The sequence below is a fragment of the Euprymna scolopes genome, chromosome 3 (assembly GCF_053919585.1).
Source record: "Euprymna scolopes isolate OS-2025 chromosome 3, ASM5391958v1, whole genome shotgun sequence".
Classification (NCBI taxonomy): Eukaryota; Metazoa; Mollusca; class Cephalopoda; order Sepiida; family Sepiolidae; genus Euprymna; species Euprymna scolopes.
In genome coordinates this window covers 27,836,361-27,857,745 of record NC_136484.1, presented here as the reverse complement: position 1 = coordinate 27,857,745, position 21,385 = coordinate 27,836,361, and the positions used below count along the sequence as shown (strand labels likewise).

Sequence of the window (21,385 nt, the reverse complement as noted above, 5' to 3'; positions counted from 1 at the left end):
GCTCAGACTATTTTTATAATTGCAAGAGTGCCCCTTTTTTAGGGGAACTTGCTTAGCTACCCACTTTCCGACCTTGTGTCACATATTGCTGAGGTGGGCAGCAGTTAAATATCTACCCTCATTATAATAATAATGGCGGCTTGGAGACTGGTAGAGTACACGTCAAGGATCCGTTCTTGACTCAGCCGGATAGGTGCTTGCCGGGAACCAGCTTAGTACTTATCAGATTGAAGTACGTCGCCTGTGTATCACTCAGGAGGTCCACCTTCCTAGGCCTTGCCACCCGGCTTTCGGGTTAGGCAGTTTTATTGGTTGTCGTCTGAGGCGCCTTGACCGGGGAATGCCGATGGGGATGCTCAGGCAATTTTTGTCGAGGCAAGTATGCCCCTCCTTTAGGGGAGCTTGCCTGTATCTCACCTTCTGACCTTGTGTCACACAATGCTCTGGTGGAGGAGGGCATTTAAATATCTACTCTCATTAATGATCAAAAACATTTTAATAGTTAACATATTATGTTAAGAATAAGTAGGTCTGAAAACACTTTTTAAAGGACATGTCAAGCTGGCCTAATGGTTATCGTACTTGACTCACTAACTTTAGGTTTTGGTTTCGATCTCAGCTCGAGTATTTTTAATTGTACTTATAAGAAGTGAACTGTTTAGAAAAACACATAATACTGGCATGCGCAGGTCTCAGTTTTCCGCCTGAGTTAAAATATAATATTGGTGCGTATTTTACGACCAGACAACGCCGAAACCCCTGCTAGTACTATCGTTGTAAAGAGCATTATTTACATTTAAATTAAAAACAAAAATGACGTTAAAGATTAAAAACAAACATGCCGTTTTTAAATATGATAAGCAGGGAAACCCGACGTTGCACGGGATTGAATGAATATAAGAGAATCTTCCAATACTTTTATTGTCATGGCAATCGGTGAGATCGCCCTTGTTTTCGATTAAATCGATTGAATGTCTGACCTATTTGATAACTCACTTCGGGAGGAATCTTTACATTCCTTCCCACAGAGACTTAGTCTACAATACATTGTATTCTACATTACACTGTAGAGAACCTACTAATGATTTTATGTAATCATTTTTATATAATGGCTTAAATTTAATTTTAGAATACAAAAGTCAAGTATCATGGGTCGATTGTAGACTAAACAGAAACATTCATTTTGAGCGCGCCCCCGTTTTATCAAAAACCCTACTGTTGATTTTATACGCGGGGCATTTTTGCTTGTGCGGTGATTATACTTATAAAATGCAGTTGTAATGCTAGGCTTTTTGATACAAAACCTTTTTAAGAACACTCCAAATCATATAAAGTAGTAGCCGTTGTGGAGTCACGATCTCCGTCTGTCTGTCTGTCTGTCTGTCTGTCTGTCTGTCTGTCTGCCTCTCCCCTTCCTCTCTCTCTCTCTCTCTCTTTCTCTCTCCTTCACACACACAAATGTCTTTTATCTTCTCTATCTTCTTCTATTCTATCTTCTATTCTTCTATCTTCTTCTATCTTTCTATCTTCTTCTATCTTCTTCTATCTATCTTCTTCTTCTATCTATCTATCTTCTATCTTCTTCTATCTATCTTCTATCTGTCTATCTTCTTCTATCTTCTTCTATCTATCTATCTATTCTCTATTATTATTATTTATATATATACATATATATATATATATATATATATATATATATATATATATATATATAAATAAAATGAACTCATTTTTTCCCGTCGGATTTTGACCTTAATAGGATTAAAAATCAAGATATTTCATGCAAATATAATATGCACAAACGGCAGAACAATATCTGAGGTGTGTTATAGGCTTATTATTTCTCAAATTCCTCGATAATCTTAGATTTCTATACTTTTTCTGCTGAGAAGTCACGGCCAAAATCGGTTAAGATCAATGGAAGTGGTAAAATATTTTCTCTCTAATAAATTCCTCCTCCCCCTGCCACCACTTAACACCGTTTGGGGATCGTTCACAAGGAACAGTTGAGAAGAGAACACCGGTTTGGCTTCGTAGTTCTTTCATGTGAAGTTATTTAAAATCACTAAACTAAGCTGCAGTGCTCTGTGGCGTAGTGGTTAGCGTGCTGGACAATTCATATTATATTTTCACGTTCGCGCCGACCTACCGTAGTCGGTTTTTTTTTTTTCCTAAACAACTGGAATGGACTTTTCTTGGTGGCCGAACTGTTAACGTTGCAGATGTTTGTTTTTTTTTTCACACTTTATTTTCCTACTTTTACTCATGACTCCGGGTTTGATCCTTCCTACTTACCTACCATAACATTTTTTAAAACTCCCCCCCGTCCTGGAAACAAACACTCGGGCAACGCCGGGTACCCCCGCTAGTATACAAATAAAGATTTGTAAAACTCATTCGTACTCAAACAGAATACGAACCGTGCTATTTTATACAGGGTTTTCGAGTTAAATTTAATTTTACGGTATCTATTGTTTATTAAATTGTTCTCTGAAATAGAGAATTATGAAAAAAAAAAACGCTCTCCATGTAAAAGGATGGGTTTCTAAATAATAACTTCATTATGCATTGTCGATATATTTGCATAAACATAAAGTCGTTTTATCTTATGTACTACATTTTTTTTTTCAAAATATAACCGAATAATTAACAAGAAACATCAGACGAAAAGTTCTCCCGAGCCTTTTGTCTCCCAATTTTTCGTCTGGTAAAAATTTAAGCACGTATTACGGTGTAGCGATAATTGCTAAAGCAATTTACGATATAAAAATCATTTTATTCTATATGTTTTTTTGGATGGGGGATTGACTTGGCGAGAGAAAGGACCGTTTGGATAGATTCACAATGATTTAAATTTCTAATTATAAAACAAAAATCATTTTATTTTCAGTTGTGTGCACTTATGTTACCGAACTGGCGTGTGTTTTGTAACTATTCTGTACTTTCACCTAACAATTTAATAAACAAAAAGATATCGATGGACCTGTACAATACGAAACCCCCCTTTTAATTTTTTTCTTTTTTTTCTTCTTACTTTTTTTTTATCGGATTGTTATGGATTAGACACTAAGCTGAAGCGGGAAAAAGAAATCGGAAAGGTGATGGAAAAGGTGATGGGAAAGGTGCATATAAGGAAAGAATTAGTGATTCAGAATTCACCAAAGTATGAAGATGAATGTAGCAAGCATGAGTCAGATTTGGGGAACCCATGACAATGCCAAGGCCTTTTTAAAGGCACAACATATAACTAGACAGGAGCCACCTCTGTGTGTGTGTGTGTTTTACAAGGTGGTCACCACTTATCAAGGCCCGGAAGCCACTCAGGGATAAGGGTTATTGTAAGTACAGTACGTTAGTGTGGATATTTAGAGTGTCTACTTAAGGGGGCGGTTCATCCGGAATTTGTGTACGTTGGACTTGAAAACATCCAAGTTGTAGTCAGGAGGGAAGCAGGCAGACGGAACAGAGTTCCACAGGCGTGCAGTTCTAAGAAAGAAGCTTTGTTCATGGAATCTACGTTTTGATTTAGGCATAGATAAAGAGTGGGGAAAGTTTTTGACAGTGGATTCAGCTAGACGGGTGTTTTTTGTAAAAGATTGGCGAGGGGGGACCAGAGATTGGAGTTCAGACGAGCACCTTTGTTTGTCAAAGACAAATGACAGAGGTAAAACGGTCAAACCAGATAATAAAATAATGGAGATGTCCTTCACATAAAGGAAAGTTAATTTCCATCAAACATGAGAGATTTTTGGAAAGGTCAAACTGCCATTGGAGACTTTTATCCAACTGTTATATTTTGGGTCATACAAGACACCAGTGACAAAATGTGCGCAAATGACAAAGATGTGTTAAAAGGTAACAATGTCATGCTATGGCTACTTCAGGGACATTTGCTCGAAACAATTATTGAAGAACCCCATTAAATTAGAATTAGTAATTGTGGAAATTGACGAAGCCGTTATTCCCTAAAGAAAATACCACTGAGGGCGCGAACGCAGACGACATAATTTCCTTATAATATATTTCTTCAAAGTGTAACATAATTCGCAAAGTATAGTTACGCGGATAGATATAAGAACTCTATGGTTAAGTTTGTGGCATGTTTTCATTCTATTAAGGATAGGCGCGAGCGCAGACCCCACAATTTTATTATATCATCCGTGTCGTAGTTGAAACATACTTATCAAAGTATTCTTATGCACATGTATATATATATATATACATATACATTCTTGTAACTGTTTTTTATATTTATATATTTCCATACTTTAGGAGCTAGGCGCGTACGCAGACCCTACAATTTTAATGAACTACCACTGTTCAAAATCTAACATACACATATTTATATAATAGTAAGCCGTATAGGAGCCTATTCGTGTACAGAGACACACACGTTCAGCTTTATTATATAGAGTATTTTAATATTGATAAGCTTCTATTTCGGTAACCTGAATTGGTTTCGACATTACTCACAAACAACTTATTTTTCTTAAACTATATTTTAGTACAAAAAATTAAAAATCCTCCTATGAAATCCAGATAGATCCCATAATTTTATTATACCATACCTTGTTAGACTTAAACACGTTTATCACAATATTCTTATGTGGATCTATATTAAAAACACTTTTTTAAATTTTGTGACATATATCCATTCTATGAAGATCGGGCGCGAACGCAGACCCTATAATTTTATTATACCACATTTCTTTAAACTGAAACATAATTATAAAAGTATACTTACGCAGATAGATATATAGAATTTTTATATACCATCCCTGTTCAAGCTGATACATACTTATCAAAGTATTCTTATGTGCATCTATATCAAAAATATTTGTACAATTTTTTTTTTTTTTTTTTTTTTTAGTTTTTTGTTTCCATTCATTTGGGACCGGGCGCGTATGCAGACCCCAGAATGTCAAAATGTAACATACCCATTTCTGCTCCTTTATACCCCTTCTGCCATTATATACCGTCAGTCTTTTTTTTTAATAGTAAACCTATACGTGTATACACACAGCCATTCAGCTTTATTATATAGATATATAAAATGAAGTGGTGTTTAAATAGTATTAAAAAGTGGTGTTTAAATAGTATTTTATGGTGTATAGTTAATATCGTATTCAGCTAAATCCATAACAAGCGGCACTTTAATGAATGGTTTATTATCACTACACCGTAATCACGTGATTAAAATGAAATGGGCGTGTTTAGCTCGATTCCTTCGAAGGAGGAATTTATTAACCCTTAGGCTACGCTGGCTGTTAATTTTTTAATACCTAGTGTTTACTATTAGTAAGTGTTTACTATTAGAAACAACTGCACAATGATGTCTTCAAGACTATGGAATTCGTTTTTGCCCCGCATTAATCAATGAATGAAACCCATGCGTGAAACTCATGTTTGAATGTATATTTTTTTTTATAAAATTCTTTCTCAAAGACCCTAGACTTGATTTTATGTGATGTGAAAAATTCACACCCATCGTAGGCAATGTATGTAAAAATACCATCGTAGTCCAAGGGTTAAGAGAATATCAAAATCATTAGTGCTCCCCAGTAATCTGTCTGTCCTGCTCAAGCGAGATTTTTATCGACATAAAACTTTTCAAGTAGATGTCACCGTCCTTCCACACACAGAACTTGGTGCTCCCAAACAGTCACCCACCTGGTAGTGACATGCTCAACATTGCTTAATATAAACGTGAAACCGCCTATAACCTTATGCTATACATATTTTATCGAAGAAGAATAAAAAAATAATCTGAGTTTATGATTTTTATTTCTGTCGTTTTTTTTTTTTCAGAATAAATTACTTCATCTGCTTAAACCACGAGAGATAGATGAGTTGCGTAAAGTTTTCAAGAGTGTTGATACGAAGTGCCAAGGTCACGTGCCTAAAACGTCAGCTCGGAAGGCATTCATTCAATGGATTGGAGCGAAAAAGAAAATATCAACGACCCCAAAGGAAAGACAAAGGTAACGTCTCAATCAATAACTTTGTAGCTTTGACTTTGTTCGTAAACCGACGAGAAATTATAAACGGAACATGAAACTTTTTTTTTTTTTGTAATTCCTTTTTGAATAGTCGATGCGACCCACGTGCACCATCATGAAGTATTACATATAATTATCTGCTAACTAGAGCAACCCAGCTAGGGATTTTCATACTTGGGTCCCAAAATAAACGGAGATTAGACCATTCCTGTAACGATCTAGACCCTGATGATTGCGGAATAATTCTGCTTCTGTGCAGTTCTAGGAGGTCAACCACCCAGGCTTTAGCCATCTCTCTTTGAAAACAGGTTTATTACTAATCGCCTGAGGTGCCTTTACCAGAGAATACTGATGGATTTGTCCAAGCCCTTTTGCATGGCAAAGTGCCCCTCCTCGGAAGCGCTGACTTCTCAATCCCACTTTTCGACCTTTGTGTCACAGTTCTTGCAAATAACCTCTGCTAATTAGAGCAATGCACCTTCCAGTTGTCACGGCGGATGACGCTACCAGAAGTTGCAATCTTTCTCTCTGACAAATCATTATTTATCGAAAATAACCATACGAAACTACAACTACCCGTAGAGAGGAGAGGGAGCTTTTTTTTTTTTTTTTGGACAAAGTTAAACTCCTTTAGATAAGCCGTACTCTTTATTTGCCTATATACATTATCAGGGTTACTCAGCGAAGGGTGTGAACACCCACTTTTTGGCCACTCTCGTTATTAACGCTGCCACTAGCATTGAGATTTTTCCTTTCCAATTTTTCGCAAATTTCTACGGCGCTTATCACATTACCAAAATACGTTGGAAAAAATGTGTACATCTTACATGCAGAAAAGGAATATATTTAACGACTAGTGGGCAGCATCAACACCTGAGGTGGCAAAAAAAGTGTGTTCAATTTATTAGAACAGTGTCATTACAAATTGATCCCCGACTATTACAATAAAAGTACTACCTTAAATTTCTTGTTTAATCTGAAAATCAAGCCTTTACTCGATGATAATCGTCGGAAAAATTACGACAAAGTGACATGGAAAAACTTAAACACTACAGAAATCACTGTTCAGGTCTGCTGCAGTGTTTTTTTTTTCTTTTCCTTGTAACACAATATTCCCTTCAGAATAAATGCACTGGGTTATAATTATTTTTTAGTCCATTCTTTTATTTTCATTATAGATTATAGTCGGACGGTAACACCTGTTATCTAATATGTCACACTTTTCTATTTTTATTTGTTAAGTAAAGCACAGAATAATCACATCACATAATCAATTCCCCATGTTAAGAATGGCTTTATAGACACAGCGTTGTTACTTCGGCACAGTACATTCATTTTGGTCACGCGCCAGTTCCCGTTATTTTACTGGGCTGGCAGTGGCTCCCAATAACAAATGCAGTTTGATTGTTGTTGTTGTTGTTGGTTTTTTTATTTACATGTGAGGGGCATGTTCCATCGAGCAACGAAAGTATATATATATATATATATATATATATATATATATATATATATATATATATATATATATATATATAAGGCATAGGACCCATGTACTTAAAAAACAGACTTCTTTCTCCAACGTTACAACATGGCAAGGAAGAAGAAAAATAAAGTAAGAAACAAAACAAGGAACTGAACTATTATATATTCAATATTCTTAAACAATAAATTTAATATTATTACACTATTATATATTCAATATTCTTAATCAATAACTTTAATATTATTAAACTATTATATATTAAATATTATCAAACGATAACTTTAATATTATTAAACTATTATATATTCTATATTCTTAAACAATAGCTTTAATATTATTAAACTATTATATATTCAATATTCTTAAACAATAACTTTAATATTACTAAACTATTATATATTCAATATTCTTAAACGATAACTTTAATATTATTAAACTATTATATATTCTATATTCTTAACCAATAACTTTAATATTATTAAACTATTATATATTCAATATTCTTAAACAATAACTTTAATATTATTAAACTATTATATATTCAATATTCTTAAACAATAACTTTAATATTATTAAACTATTATATATTCAATATTCTAAAACAATAACTTTTATATTATTAACATATTATATATTCAATATTCTTTAACAATAACTTTAATATTATTAAACTATTATATATTCAATATTCTTAAACAATAAATTTAATATTATTAAACTATTATATATTCAATATTTTTAACCAATAACTTTAATATTATTAAACTATTATATATTCAATATTCTTAAACAATAACTTGTATATTATTAAACTACTATATATTCAATATTCTTTAACAATAACTTTAATATTATTAAACTATTATATATTCAATATTCTTAAACAATAACTTTAATATTATTAAACTATTATATATTCAATATTATTAACCAATAACTTTAATATTATTAAACTATTATATATTACTATTATATATTCAATATTCTTAAACAATAACGTCAAACGAAAAAAATTAATTATTTTGGTTATTCATATTATTATTCAGCGTAGTACTGTACTCATCTTGATTTTCACAACGTATCGGTCGATGAACGTTGTGAAAATCCCATTCAAGATAAGAACAGTAGTTCGATTAATAATAATATGAATAACCAATCCTCATCTCAAAAATTCAGAAACGTTTTTTGGATTACTTGAAGTACTAGTCTTATTTTGAATGTGCTTCACACAACGTTTTACCTGACATTCTTCAGATGCATCTTATTGAACTCGGGAATCTTTATTCTCAGAAGTGACGTTTCAAAAGGGGGGGGGGCGATATTTACTTGCTACAAGATGTTACATAAGGTCAGAAAGTGGGGATGTCCAGCCAGCCAGCGCCCCTAAGACTCTAGACCACTCTGGCCTAATAAAAATTTCCTGAGAATTCCAATCGGCATTCCCCACTAGGGGCGTCTTAGGCGATAAACTTGTCCCACTCGAAAGACGGGTCGCACGGTCTGGGAAGGCGGAGCTCCTACGCAATACCCAGGCGGTGTGTCTCAAAAGGGCTGATTGTCAAGAACTGATTCTTGAATTCTATTTTGTATTCAGTCTTGAAGCAACTGAAGAAACAAGGGGACTCATCCTCCAACTTTAAAATATTAGGAGGGAATCTATTTTTTCAGAAGAAGTGAAGTTTCAAAAGGAAGGGATGTTGTTGAGTAATGAAAAATCGTCTCTGAAAAAATGGACTAAATCCAAAAAAAGCTATAAAAATTTGTTATAAAGAAATCAAAACTACTAGTCAACCTTGTAGTTATTCTTAATATCTTTCGAAGTACAGTGCAACGGAATATATCCTGGCTAGTTTCAAAGGATCGTTTGTCTTTTTGCTTTGACAATTGCGACTGCTGTGGAAACTAAAGTCGATATCTCATCAACATCTACCATCTAAGACAACACTTCAAAGATCGGCAATGAAAAAATGGTCTCTTCTGATCTTGAGCAGGTGATGCGGCGAGAAAAAAAATAGCGGATTAATTTTAATGCATTTAAAACTAAATTTCTATCTTTTCACCACCAATGCTCTGATACTAACAGAACTTCAGTTGAAATGAATGGCTATCGCCTTGAGAAAGCACCATATATTGACAAGGTTCTGAGACTGACCTTCACTCCTGATCTGAAATAGAACACGCACATCAAATTCGTTGCCAAAGTCGCCGAGAAAAATGGTTGGATCCTTCTATCGCCCCAGAAGATATCTCACTTCCGACGCAATCCTTTACCTACATATGGGGTGGGGATAGCTGTTCAGATCAAGCTTTCCTGTCTAGACGGGGCACAAAACTGATATTAAAATCTCGTAGTCGACGTTATTTCTCTTCTTTGATACCTTATTCTCACAAAGTAGACATTGCGGTCTTTTGTCTGTATCTACCATTAGTTTCTCTTCCTTAAGCAGGGTCCAAAAAAGAATCTAACATCTAATAGGTCCCGCACTATCGGCAAAGCTCTAGCCTCTGTTGCATCACCGCAATGTTTTTTTTTTACATAGGCATAACCACATATCCAGGCCCAGAGACCACTCGAGGATAAGGGTTAAGAGTTTACAGTAGTCAATTGGACAATATAGTAATCGTTAGTAATGGACATTCTGTAAATTTGTTAACAAGTGGAACGGCTCATCAAGAACTTGTTTACGTTGGACTTGAAGACAACCATATTGTAGTCAGCTGGAAAGCAGGAAAATGGAAGACAATTCCACAGCCGCGCAGTACTAAGAAAGAAGCCTTGTTCATGGAATGTACGTTTAGGTTTAGGCAGAGATAAAGAGTAGGGGGAATTATTGATAATGTTTTCAGCTAGACGAGTGTTTCTGTTGTATTCCTGCCCGTGTTTTACAAGTACTTTAGTGGAATGTAAGTACTTTAGTGGAATGTGTGTCACCTGTTATCCAAAGTTTAGAAAATCTCTGTAACATTAATACCATTCATTTATTACGTGATTTTTACTCCAATTACAAAGAAAATGTTTTAATATTACAAATGATTTGTCCAAGAAAAATAACCCCCAAAACAGTCTAAGTATGGTAACAATACTCTATCCATGAGCGAGTTGTGGCGTTGTAAAGACATAGAATACTCTCTGATGTGTGTAATTTACTAGCATGGTAGAAGGAGCCCACCTTCTTTTCAGCAGTCTAGGAAATGTCCTCAATGTATTTGAATATGTACTAAATACGTTATGGCCATTAAACAGAAAATTGTTTTCAGAATTTAAAAATAACTTGTTCCGACTCAACGCGATATTACACAGTAAAATGCAACCATATATATATACAGCCAACATTGAACAATTCTATTAGATTACGTTGCAAATCATTGTTGACGTCACTGTATTCTCTCTGCATGCATTCGAAGCTAATTCCTCACTTCGGTGCATCTCATAAGAATGGAACAACGGCAAGAAACTGCGCTTTTAACAAATGTCGAGAGTTGATTTGCGCAACAAATCCGGATTGTTTCCGCACGATTAGGTTGCGAAAATCGCAGCTTAGTTAAACCTAAATAATTGTGCATTGCGCTTTTACGATTATAATTCGGCGTAAAAACCCGGAGGACCATATTTAAACGTACTAGTACCGAACGATCACCGACTAAAATTGTAAGTTAAGACGGGCAATTATCTTCTCCCTTATTACGGTCTGGACTCAGCGCTGAGAAGAAGACGTATTTGTGAAAACTTTTTCTGCTGTGCTTAGATTACTGATTCATTCGTAGCTGCTGTAAGTGTTGTATACAAGAGGTATTCCAAAAGTAACGCCTCCTATTTTTATTCCGCTATAATGGATCAGAGGGAATTGCAAATTGCATTGTTATGATGACTGAGTTTATGCATTTATGAACTGAAAGTGTCATTATTCTGTTGCAGATATTGACGGTGTGAAACTCTAAAAAACAACCCCTCGTCATAGACGTGCGTCAGAAGTAGAGATGCGTCATTGAATCCCTGGCAAAAGTTCATTGAAAATGGCTGTGATTGTGTAGATTGTAAAAATTACAAAGTTTTATCTTAAGAAAAAATCTCGTAGCATATCCATTTATCGTACACGTTAAAAATTTTAAAAGCGATACTTATAGCCTTCATCTTTATCGTTTAATAATTCGCGAAAGGAGTACGGTCCCTCCAAAAAGGAGTAGTGGATATGAATTTTCTGGCGGAATTTTTAATTTCAAATGATATATTTTTAAATAAGTTTTCGTTATAATACCTTTCTTTATTTATCACTTTGAAGGGCGTTTCTTGCTTTATCTAACTGTTTAAATTACATCAGTATTAAAACAATTATGTCTTCTTTTGAGAACGTTGAATACAACATAGAAGAAAAGCAAATCCGCGCAATTTTCTTATTTCAATTCAGACTAGGCCGAAAAGCTGCTAAATCAGCTCGCGATATCAACGAAGCGTTTGGTACAGGAACCATTATTGAACGCACAGCACAATGGTAGTTTAAGACATTTCGTGGGGACGACGAGAGTCTTGAAGTTGAGTGTAGTGGTCGGTCATCGGATGTTGACAACGATTGATTAAAAACCTTAGTCGAAGCCAATCTACGCACAACTGTTCGAGAACTTGTTTCTGAATTAGACTTAACGTATACGACGATTTCCAACTACTTGAGAGAGATTGGAAAGACAAAAATCTTGATAAATGTGTGCCTCACGAATTGAAAGACAATCAAAAGAAATGCCGTTATGATGTGTCATCGTTCTTCTTTTACGCAACAAGAACGACCCGTTTGATGAAAAATGGGTTCTTTACAATAACCGGCGACGCTCATCTCAGTGGTTAGACGCCGACGAAGCTCCACGACACTTCCTAAAGCCACAATTGCACCAAAAGAATATCATGCTGACTGTTTGGTGGCCTACGACCGGTCTCATCCATTAATTATTTTGAATGCAAGTGAAATCATTATGGCGGAGAAGTACTGTCAACAAATGGATGAAATGCACCAGAAACGTCGACAACAACACTCAGCATTAGTCAACAGAAAAGGCCCTATTCTCCTCCGTGGCAATGTCAGGCCGCATGTTGCTAAACCCACCCTGCAGAAGTTGAAAGAATTGGGCCACGAAACACTGCCTCATCCGCCATACTCTCAAAACTTCTCACCTACCGTCTACCATTTGTCCAAGCATCTTGACAATTTATAATGCTTAAAAAACCTAAGCGATATCAAAACGCCTTCAGCGACTTCATCGCCACTAGAACTCAAGATTTTTACGTTACTGGCATAAATACACTTGTTTTGTGTTGGCAAAAATGTGTTGATGGTGTCTGATGGTGCTTATTTCGATAACTAAAGTTTGTTTTACCTAAGATATGTTAATCTGAATCTTAAAGTTAAAAGCCGCAAGAACTTTCTTGTCAACCTGATAGCTTTTGAGTGTACCAGAGGATTCCTTATTTGCTATTACTACCAGACCCACTCTGATTTGAATTATTGATACCTGTAAGGCTCCACTTCATGGGTTACAATAAATCTGTTCTTTATAAGGTACTTAACTGTATCCGGTAGTTTGTTGCCAATTTTCAGAGCTTAGACGAGTGTTGTCATCCCTTAATTGCCATTGCGCCCAGATGTCACAATGAGTACTACTATTCAGTACGTTTGGAAACGGCACTAACCATATGCGGGTTTTACCGACTTACTTCAAAGGAGGAAGTTCCATGGGAGTATAAAATTCACAAGCAATCCCCAGTCGCATGTATATCTCCGTTAGAGGAGATGACGACGTTAGGGTTGTGCAACTCTTGCAGGAAGGTGTCGACGTCCTCCTACATACAGCGCCTGGAATTCCCAAATTTGTCACCCATCTGGTACTGACCAAGTCCAAAATTGCTTAACTTCTGTGATCTAACGAGAATGGATGTGTCAACGTGACTATGCCGTACTACTATTTAGTAGTATCCGTCATAAGCCCATCTAGACGTTAAATGGAATCTATCGTTTATAGATTATTTATTTACAACATATGTGCCCATAAAAAAAACTAATTTACAAACAATCCGTATGACTAACATCGATTAGGGTTTCTATGAACTGAGTTCCTTTCCAAAATGTCTTACCTTCTCATCTATGGAATACTTTGCTCCAAGATCGCTTCCTTGTTGTCTACAATATGGTCATCTCCAAATCTGATTTCAATAGACACTTGTTATAAACAGTCCTTCATAACGTTTCTGAATTTTTTAGATGAGGATTGGTTATTTGTATTATTTGGATTCATCGGACTGCTGTTCTTACCCTGAGTGTCAAATTAACAACGTTTTCGTCGATGTAATCAACGACATGATGCAGGTGTATGTTGTCGAACTCTGGAATGTTTCTGTCGAACTCTGGAATGTTTCTGTGTAACTCTGGAATGTTTCTGTCGAACTCGGGAATTTGGAGAGAATTTTATTTACTTCACGGAGGTAGCATACTTCTGTTCGACAGAAACATTCCCGAGTTCTACAAGATACACCGGAAGAAGGTCGGGGGTTACATCGGTCGAAACTTTGTGAAAATGACGCTCAAGACAAGAATAGTAGTTCGATGAATCCAAATAATACCAGTGTTTCATTAGTCTTCAAATTGGATTCATTACTTTTATCGTTCTCATAATATGCATCATAATTTATTTGTCAATACATCCACCTTATTAATTCTTATCCTCGAGTGAATTTTAACCTTGATAAGTTTTGAATAAAAAAAAATACAAAATATATGCTCTTTCGGTTTGAAATTGTCTAATAATGGTTGACCTGCTGAAAAACAACACTTCCACCAAACCTACTAAACACACACGCGCGCGCACACACACACACACATACATATATATATATATATATATATATATATATATATATATACGGCGAAAAAGCAAATACACTAGAAAATGTACTAAATCACCTAATATTGTGGTATTTCCAATTATCATATTCTTGCTAATCTTATTTCACAAAACTCACTAAACTTATAATGCCAGATTGTATAATCGGTAGATACTTATATCCATCAATCTGATAGAAGATTGCTCATATATAATCTTTATTTTGTTTAACATTATTTTTAATGAGGTTGCTTGATGGGTTCTAGTTAGCAAATATTTGTTCCATGCCTCTTTTAATTCCGTATTGCACATTCAACTAAGGAGTTGTTACATCAGCTGGTTTTGTATGAAAAAGATATTTGTCATTCAGTGTGAATGAAGTATTGCCCATAAAGAAATGTATCATGCAATCGCTTTACCGTTTGATCAATTGCATTGGTTTTTCTTTCTTCTTCAGATTCTTATCGTTGTTCGTTTTATTCGTTTTGTTTGAATTGGTTAGCGTCTTATATCGCGAAATAATATCTCTTATTTATCTCATGCTCTTTCACATGCAACATCATCCAGTCTTTTGTAACCTGAAAGTATCTTTCAAGGTCGAGGATTTTCGGGTTGTAAGACAATTTTGCCTGAACTAAGATTTAATCTCCACCTGATTTGGACATATACAGGCGATTAACAGCGACCTTAAAGACGATGCATGCCAAGTAAAAAGCTTCTACAGTTGGAGATCCATTTCTTTAATGTCAGATATGGTTCAGTAAAGAATGTTAAAACTCGACTGAATTACAGGAACCACCAGAATATGTAGAGTGGATATTTTGTTTCATCATCATCATCATCGTCGTCATCGTTATCATCATCATCGTCATCACCATCGTAATTATCACCTTCCTCCTCCTCAGCACCGTCGTCGTCGTCATCATCATCATCATAATCAGCATCATCTTCATCATCGTTGTCATCGTCGTCATCGTTATCACCATCATCGTCATCACCATCGTAATTATCAACTTCCTCCTCACAACCGTTGTCATCATAATCATAATTATCTTCATCATAATCATCATTAGCATAATCATCATCATCATCATTGTTATTGTTATCATCATGATAATCATCATTATAATCATAGTCACCATCATCGTCATCATGATAATCATCATGATCATAATCATCGTCATAATAATCATCATCATTGTCAACATTTTTATCATAGTCATTCCCACTATCATCATCATTATTCTGATTATCATCATCACCGTCGATATCGCCTTAAAGATCATTCTATGTTAATATCACGTCTTTAACATCACACTAATTAAAACAACGTTCAGTTATTTTTTCTCAACAACAAATAAACAAAGCGAAGAAAATTTATTTATTTATATAAAATCAAAATCTTTGCAAGATAATAAAACAATGTTACAATTGATATTGTAATATTCATCCATTTATATATCGTCAATCTATTCGGAATTATTATGGAAAATATTTTCAAGAAAGTTTTGGATTATGGTCTTCTATACATTATTACGATAGTGTGTGTTATTTTCTGTATCACGCTTACATCCGGGTTGTTCAATTGTTATGCACTTCCATTTCTTGTCATAAATAATTTTAGCAAGAATTCTTCATAAGTTTTGGTTTCGGTTTCAATTATAGCTGATGGCACTTAAGTCACCTACATTTTTAATAAATAATTTTATTAAGAATTCTTCACAATCATTGGTTTCGGTTTCGATTATAAATGATGGTACTCCAGTGATCTGTGGGTTTTTTAATAAATAATTTTATAAGGAATTATTCATTAGTTTTGATTTCGGTTGCGATTATGGCTGAAGGAACTCAAGTTATATATATATATATATATATATATATATATATATATATATATATATATATATATATCATGTTTTTATTTTGGGTTCGATTCAAGATAATGCCCCCCAAGTCATATGGATATATTTTTTTTATTTTTGAAATCGCAACTTTATAATATACAAAAATCGATGGAACATTAACTCTATAATAATATATACAAAATCTGCAAGAATTAAAATATCATATCTAACTGTACTTTACGACCGGGCTTTGCCAGGCGTCTGTACTAGCTTAGATAAATACTTTTGCAGTTTTAACAAAAAAGCTAAAATAATATCAGAGCCTCCATTTACACTGAATATATACAGAATGCCAACATCAATAAATTACATAGGAATGAGTCCCCTGTGGAATTTCCACAGGTCCCGCTAGTTATGTATAAATGAATTTTAAAACATTTTAATCCGAATTATTTACGGTTTTCTTTTCAGTTTCAAAGACAAAAAGAAGGAACGCACAAAAAATAACAAAACATCAACAATGGAAGATAAAGAGTAAGTAATTATATAAAGTTGTGTTTGATTAGTAGAAAAAAAGTTGTGTTTGATTAGTAGAAAAAAAGTTGTGTTCGATTAGTAGAAAAAAGTTGTGTTTGATTAGTAGAAAAAAAATTGTGTTTGATTAGTAGAAAAAAGTTGTGTTTGATTAGTAGAAAAAAAGTTGTGTTTGATTAGTAGACAAAAAGTTGTGTTTGATTAGTAGAAAAAAAGTTGTTTGATTAGTAGAAAAAAAGTTGCGTTTGATTAGTAGAAAAAAGTTGTGTTTGATTAGTAGAAAAAAAGTTGTGTTTGATTAGTAGAAAAAAGTTGCGTTTGATTAGTAAAAAAAAGTTGTGTTTGATTAGTAGAAAAAAGTTGTGTTTGATTAGTAGAAAAAAAGTTGTGTTTGATTAGTAGAAAAAAGTTGTGTTTGATTAGTAGAAAAAAGTTGTGTTTGATTAGTAGAAAAAAGTTGTGTTTGATTAGTAGAAAAAAAGTTGTGTTTGATTAGTAGAAAAAAAGTTGTGTTTGATTAGTAGAAAAAAGTTGTGTTTGATTAGTAGAAAAAAAGTTGTGTTTGATTAGTAGAAAAAACGTTGCGTTTGATTAGTAGAAAAAAAGTTGTGTTTGATTAGTAGAAAAAAAGTTGTGTTTGATTAGTAGAAAAAAGTTGCGTTTGATTAGTAAAAAAAGTTGTGTTTGATTAGTAGAAAAAAGTTGTGTTTGATTAGTAGAAAAAAGTTGTGTTTGATTAGTAGAAAAAAGTTGTGTTTGATTAGTAGAAAAAACGTTGCGTTTGATTAGTAGAAAAAAGTTGCGTTTGATTAGTAGAAAAAAAGTTGTGTTTGATTAGTAGAAAAAAAGTTATGTTTGATTAGTAGAAAAAAAGTTGTGTTTGATTAGTAGAAAAAAAGTTGTGTTTGATTAGTAGAAAAAAGTTGTGTTTGATTAGTAGAAAAAAGTTGTGTTTGATTAGTAGAAAAAAGTTGTGTTTGTATTAGTAGAAAAAAAGTTGTGTTTGATTAGTAGAAAAAAAGTTGTTTGATTAGTAGAAAAAAGTTGTGTTTGATTAGTAGAAAAAAAGTTGTGTTTGATTAGTAGAAAAAAAGTTGTGTTTGATTAGTAGAAAAAAGTTGTGTTTGATTAGTAGAAAAAAAGTTGTGTTTGATTAGTAGAAAAAACGTTGCGTTTGATTAGTAGAAAAAAGTTGTGTTTGATTAGTAGAAAAAAAGTTGTGTTTGATTAGTAGAAAAAAGTTGTGTTTGATTAGTAGAAAAAAAGTTGTGTTTGATTAGTAGAAAAAACGTTGCGTTTGATTAGTAGAAAAAGAAGTTGTGTTTGATTAGTAGAAAAAAAGTTGTGTTTGATTAGTAGAAAAAAAGTTGTTTGATTAGTAGAAAAAAGTTGTGTTTGATTAGTAGAAAAAGAAGTTGTGTTTGATTAGTAGAAAAAAGTTGTGTTTGATTAGTAGAAAAAAAGTTGTGTTCGATTAGTAGAAAAAAGTTGTGTTTGATTAGTAGAAAAAAGTTGTGTTTGATTAGTAGAAAAAACGTTGCGTTTGATTAGTAGAAAAAAGTTGTGTTTGATTAGTAGAAAAAAGTTGTGTTTGATTAGTAGAAAAAGAAGTTGTGTTTGATCAGTTGAAAAAGAAGTTGTGTTTGATTAGTTGAAAAAGAAGTTGTGTTTGATTAGTAGAAAAAAAGTTGTGTTTGATTAGTAGAAAAAGAAGTTGTGTTTGATTAGTAGAAAAAAGTTGTTTGATTAGTAGAAAAAAAGTTGTGTTCGATTAGTAGAAAAAAGTTGTGTTTGATTAGTAGAAAAAAGTTGTGTTTGATTAGTAGAAAAAAAGTTGCGTTTGATTAGTAGAAAAAAGTTGTGTTTGATTAGTAGAAAAAACGTTGCGTTTGATTAGTAGAAAAAAGTTGTGTTTGATTAGTAGAAAAAACGTTGCGTTTGATTAGTAGAAAAAAGTTGTGTTTGATTAGTAGAAAAAAGTTGTGTTTGATTAGTAGAAAAAGAAGTTGTGTTTGATTAGTTGAAAAAGAAGTTGTGTTTGATTAGTTGAAAAAGAAGTTGTGTTTGATTAGTAGAAAAAAGTTGTGTTTGATTAGTAGAAAAAAAGTTGTGTTTGATTAGTTGAAAAAGAAGTTGTGTTTGATTAGTAGAAAAAAGTTGTGTTTGATTAGTAGAAAAAAAGTTGTGTTCGATTAGTAGAAAAAAGTTGTGTTTGATTAGTAGAAAAAAGTTGTGTTTGATTAGTAGAAAAAAAGTTGTGTTTGATTAGTAGAAAAAAATTGTTTGATTAGTAGAAAAAACGTTGCGTTTTATTAGTAGAAAAAAGTTGTGTTTGATTAGTAGAAAAAAAGTTGTGTTTGATTAGTAGAAAAAAGTTGCGTTTGATTAGTAAAAAAAAGTTGTGTTTGATTAGTAGAAAAAAGTTGGGTTTGATTAGTAGAAAAAAAGTTGTGTTTGATTAGTAGAAAAAAATTGTGTTTGATTAGTAGAAAAAAATTGTGTTTGATTAGTAGAAAAAAATTGTGCTTTATTAGTAGAAAAAAAGTTGTGTTTTATTAGTAGTGAAAAAAGTTGTGTTTGATTAGTAGAAAAAGTTGTGTTTGATTAGTACAAATTTTATGGTCGCTACAAATAGCCATCTGTTTCAGTCAAAAGGACTTCTTCAGGCGACCTGGACCCTCTCGACGCCGAAAAGAAAAATGGAAGAGATTAGAGAGAAATTGAAATGGAAAAAAGGAGCTCTTCAAAAATAAAGAGCTTATAAAATAATGCGAGCTCTCTATAAAAAAAGGTGATAGAAAGAGGATAAAAAAGGGAAAGAACGCATTAGGACTTGATTGAGATTGTCGGACTGACTTCCTCATCTTGGTTGTTATAGTCACAACGTTTCGGCCGTTTTATCCTCCGGCCTTCATTAGGTGTTTTGTATCGAACTAGGGAACCGTTTGTTAGGAGTCTCGAACCCAACTCTTTATTATTATTACGGGGGTACCGTGTTCGGACTCCAGCTAGGCTCTGGGGCATAGTTGCTGATTCTCTGTTTTTGAATGTTACTTTTCACTGCCTTCGTTCAGGATTGAACTCAGCACCTTTGGGTAACTGTAAACTTTGATGCAACGTCTAGAACCACTCGGCCATATGTCACCAGTCAAAATTAGAGACAATTGCATTAGGTCCTATTGGAAGATTTTTCAAAACCTTTAACAACAGAATGTAAATGTGAAATTAAAGTGGGTCATAACTATACTGGAACTGCGGGTTGCATAGGTGAGTGGGTGTGGAGGGGGTTCTGTTTATATTGAACGTGTCAGTGAAAAAAAAAAGGCCTTGCACGTGTATGATTTTACTTCAAGAGTTACGTGTCGTTATACTGCATGTCTGAATACCCTTTATGTAAAATTTCAAATGTTTAGACAAAAATTGGCTGAATAGTTTGCTAGAGACCACACAGGTAAAATCTTTTGAACTTTGACCCATTGGCAGCCAAATATATGTCCAAGAATCCGATTAAAAAGCTTTCCCTATCTCTGAATACACTTTATATAAAATGTCAAATATTTAGACCAAAAATTGGCTAGACGGTCTTTTTTTAACTTTGACCCAAATTTTGACCCCGTAATATTTATTGTTTTGGGTTCACATCATATTAAAAAGTTTGATTCATGTCCAATGAACCTATAACTAAAATTTCAAGTGTTTAGAGCTAAAATTGCCGGTGGAGTTTGGTAGAGTTTTCGAAAGTCAAATCGTTGAACTTTGACCCCTTGACAGTTAACTTTCTGGCCGAAAATCGATTAAAAAGATTTTCCCAAATCTCTTATTCTTATATCTTATGCCATTCGTGTGTGTGCGCTTTCATGTAGACATATTCTAATAATATGCATGCTAGAAGATGGTAAAATAATATTCAAGTGTTATCAAGTTAATATCTCTCCACTGCATGCATACAATACATTACAGCTACGGTTGAAAAGCGTTATAGGCTTATAAACATAATCTACATGCATACGTTGTACGTCATAGATATAATCTACATAAATATAATGTGTTTTTTTATTACTTTTTACGCGGGAAGACACCACTTATTAAAGCTCAGAGGTCATTCTAGAGTAAGGATTAAGTGTTAGGTAGATGGTGGTACTATATATATATATATATATATATATATATATATATATATATATATATATAGTCATCCACATACAGTGCTGTTTTGCTGTGTTGCAGCTCATCAGTGCGGCTAGACAAGCAATTACCTCAAGCCAGGTTCGAAACACGACCGCCTATATGAAAGTTGGAGCTTGTAGCCGGTGCGCTATTCGGCTATGCGGACAGTGATTTAACAATGTTTTTGACGTCGTCCAATACCTAAGTTTAACTTGTTTACACAAAGAGCATCGCTTCATACGCTAATGGTAATTTGTATATCACTTCTCAGTATGCTCAACCTAAGATAGGGAGCATATATATATATTGCTTTAAAAAAATAGCCACAAAAACCCCAGGGGCTTGTTTCGCCAACAAACTCATCAGGAGTTAATCGTTGGTCGGTGCAAAAAAAAAAATATCACGTAAGAGCAGAGACTTAATGGGGTGTTCATATAAATTTTACAGAGGGTGAATAAAAAAAGGAAAGATGGGTGGAAGTACGAATAAAATAA

The 21,385-nt window shown here is 33.7% G+C and overlaps 1 protein-coding gene across 1 annotated transcript in view; it reads left to right on the top strand.

Moving 5' to 3' along the window:
• Positions 1–21,385, top strand: part of LOC145254336 (uncharacterized) — a 392,524-nt gene that overhangs the window by 350,418 nt on the left and 20,721 nt on the right. Inside the window, exons 5-6 of the mRNA XM_080113016.1 lie at positions 5,809–5,981; positions 16,662–16,724. Of these exons, the coding sequence (XP_079969142.1) occupies positions 5,809–5,981; positions 16,662–16,724 (236 nt within the window). The remainder of the gene's footprint in view (positions 1–5,808; positions 5,982–16,661; positions 16,725–21,385) is intronic.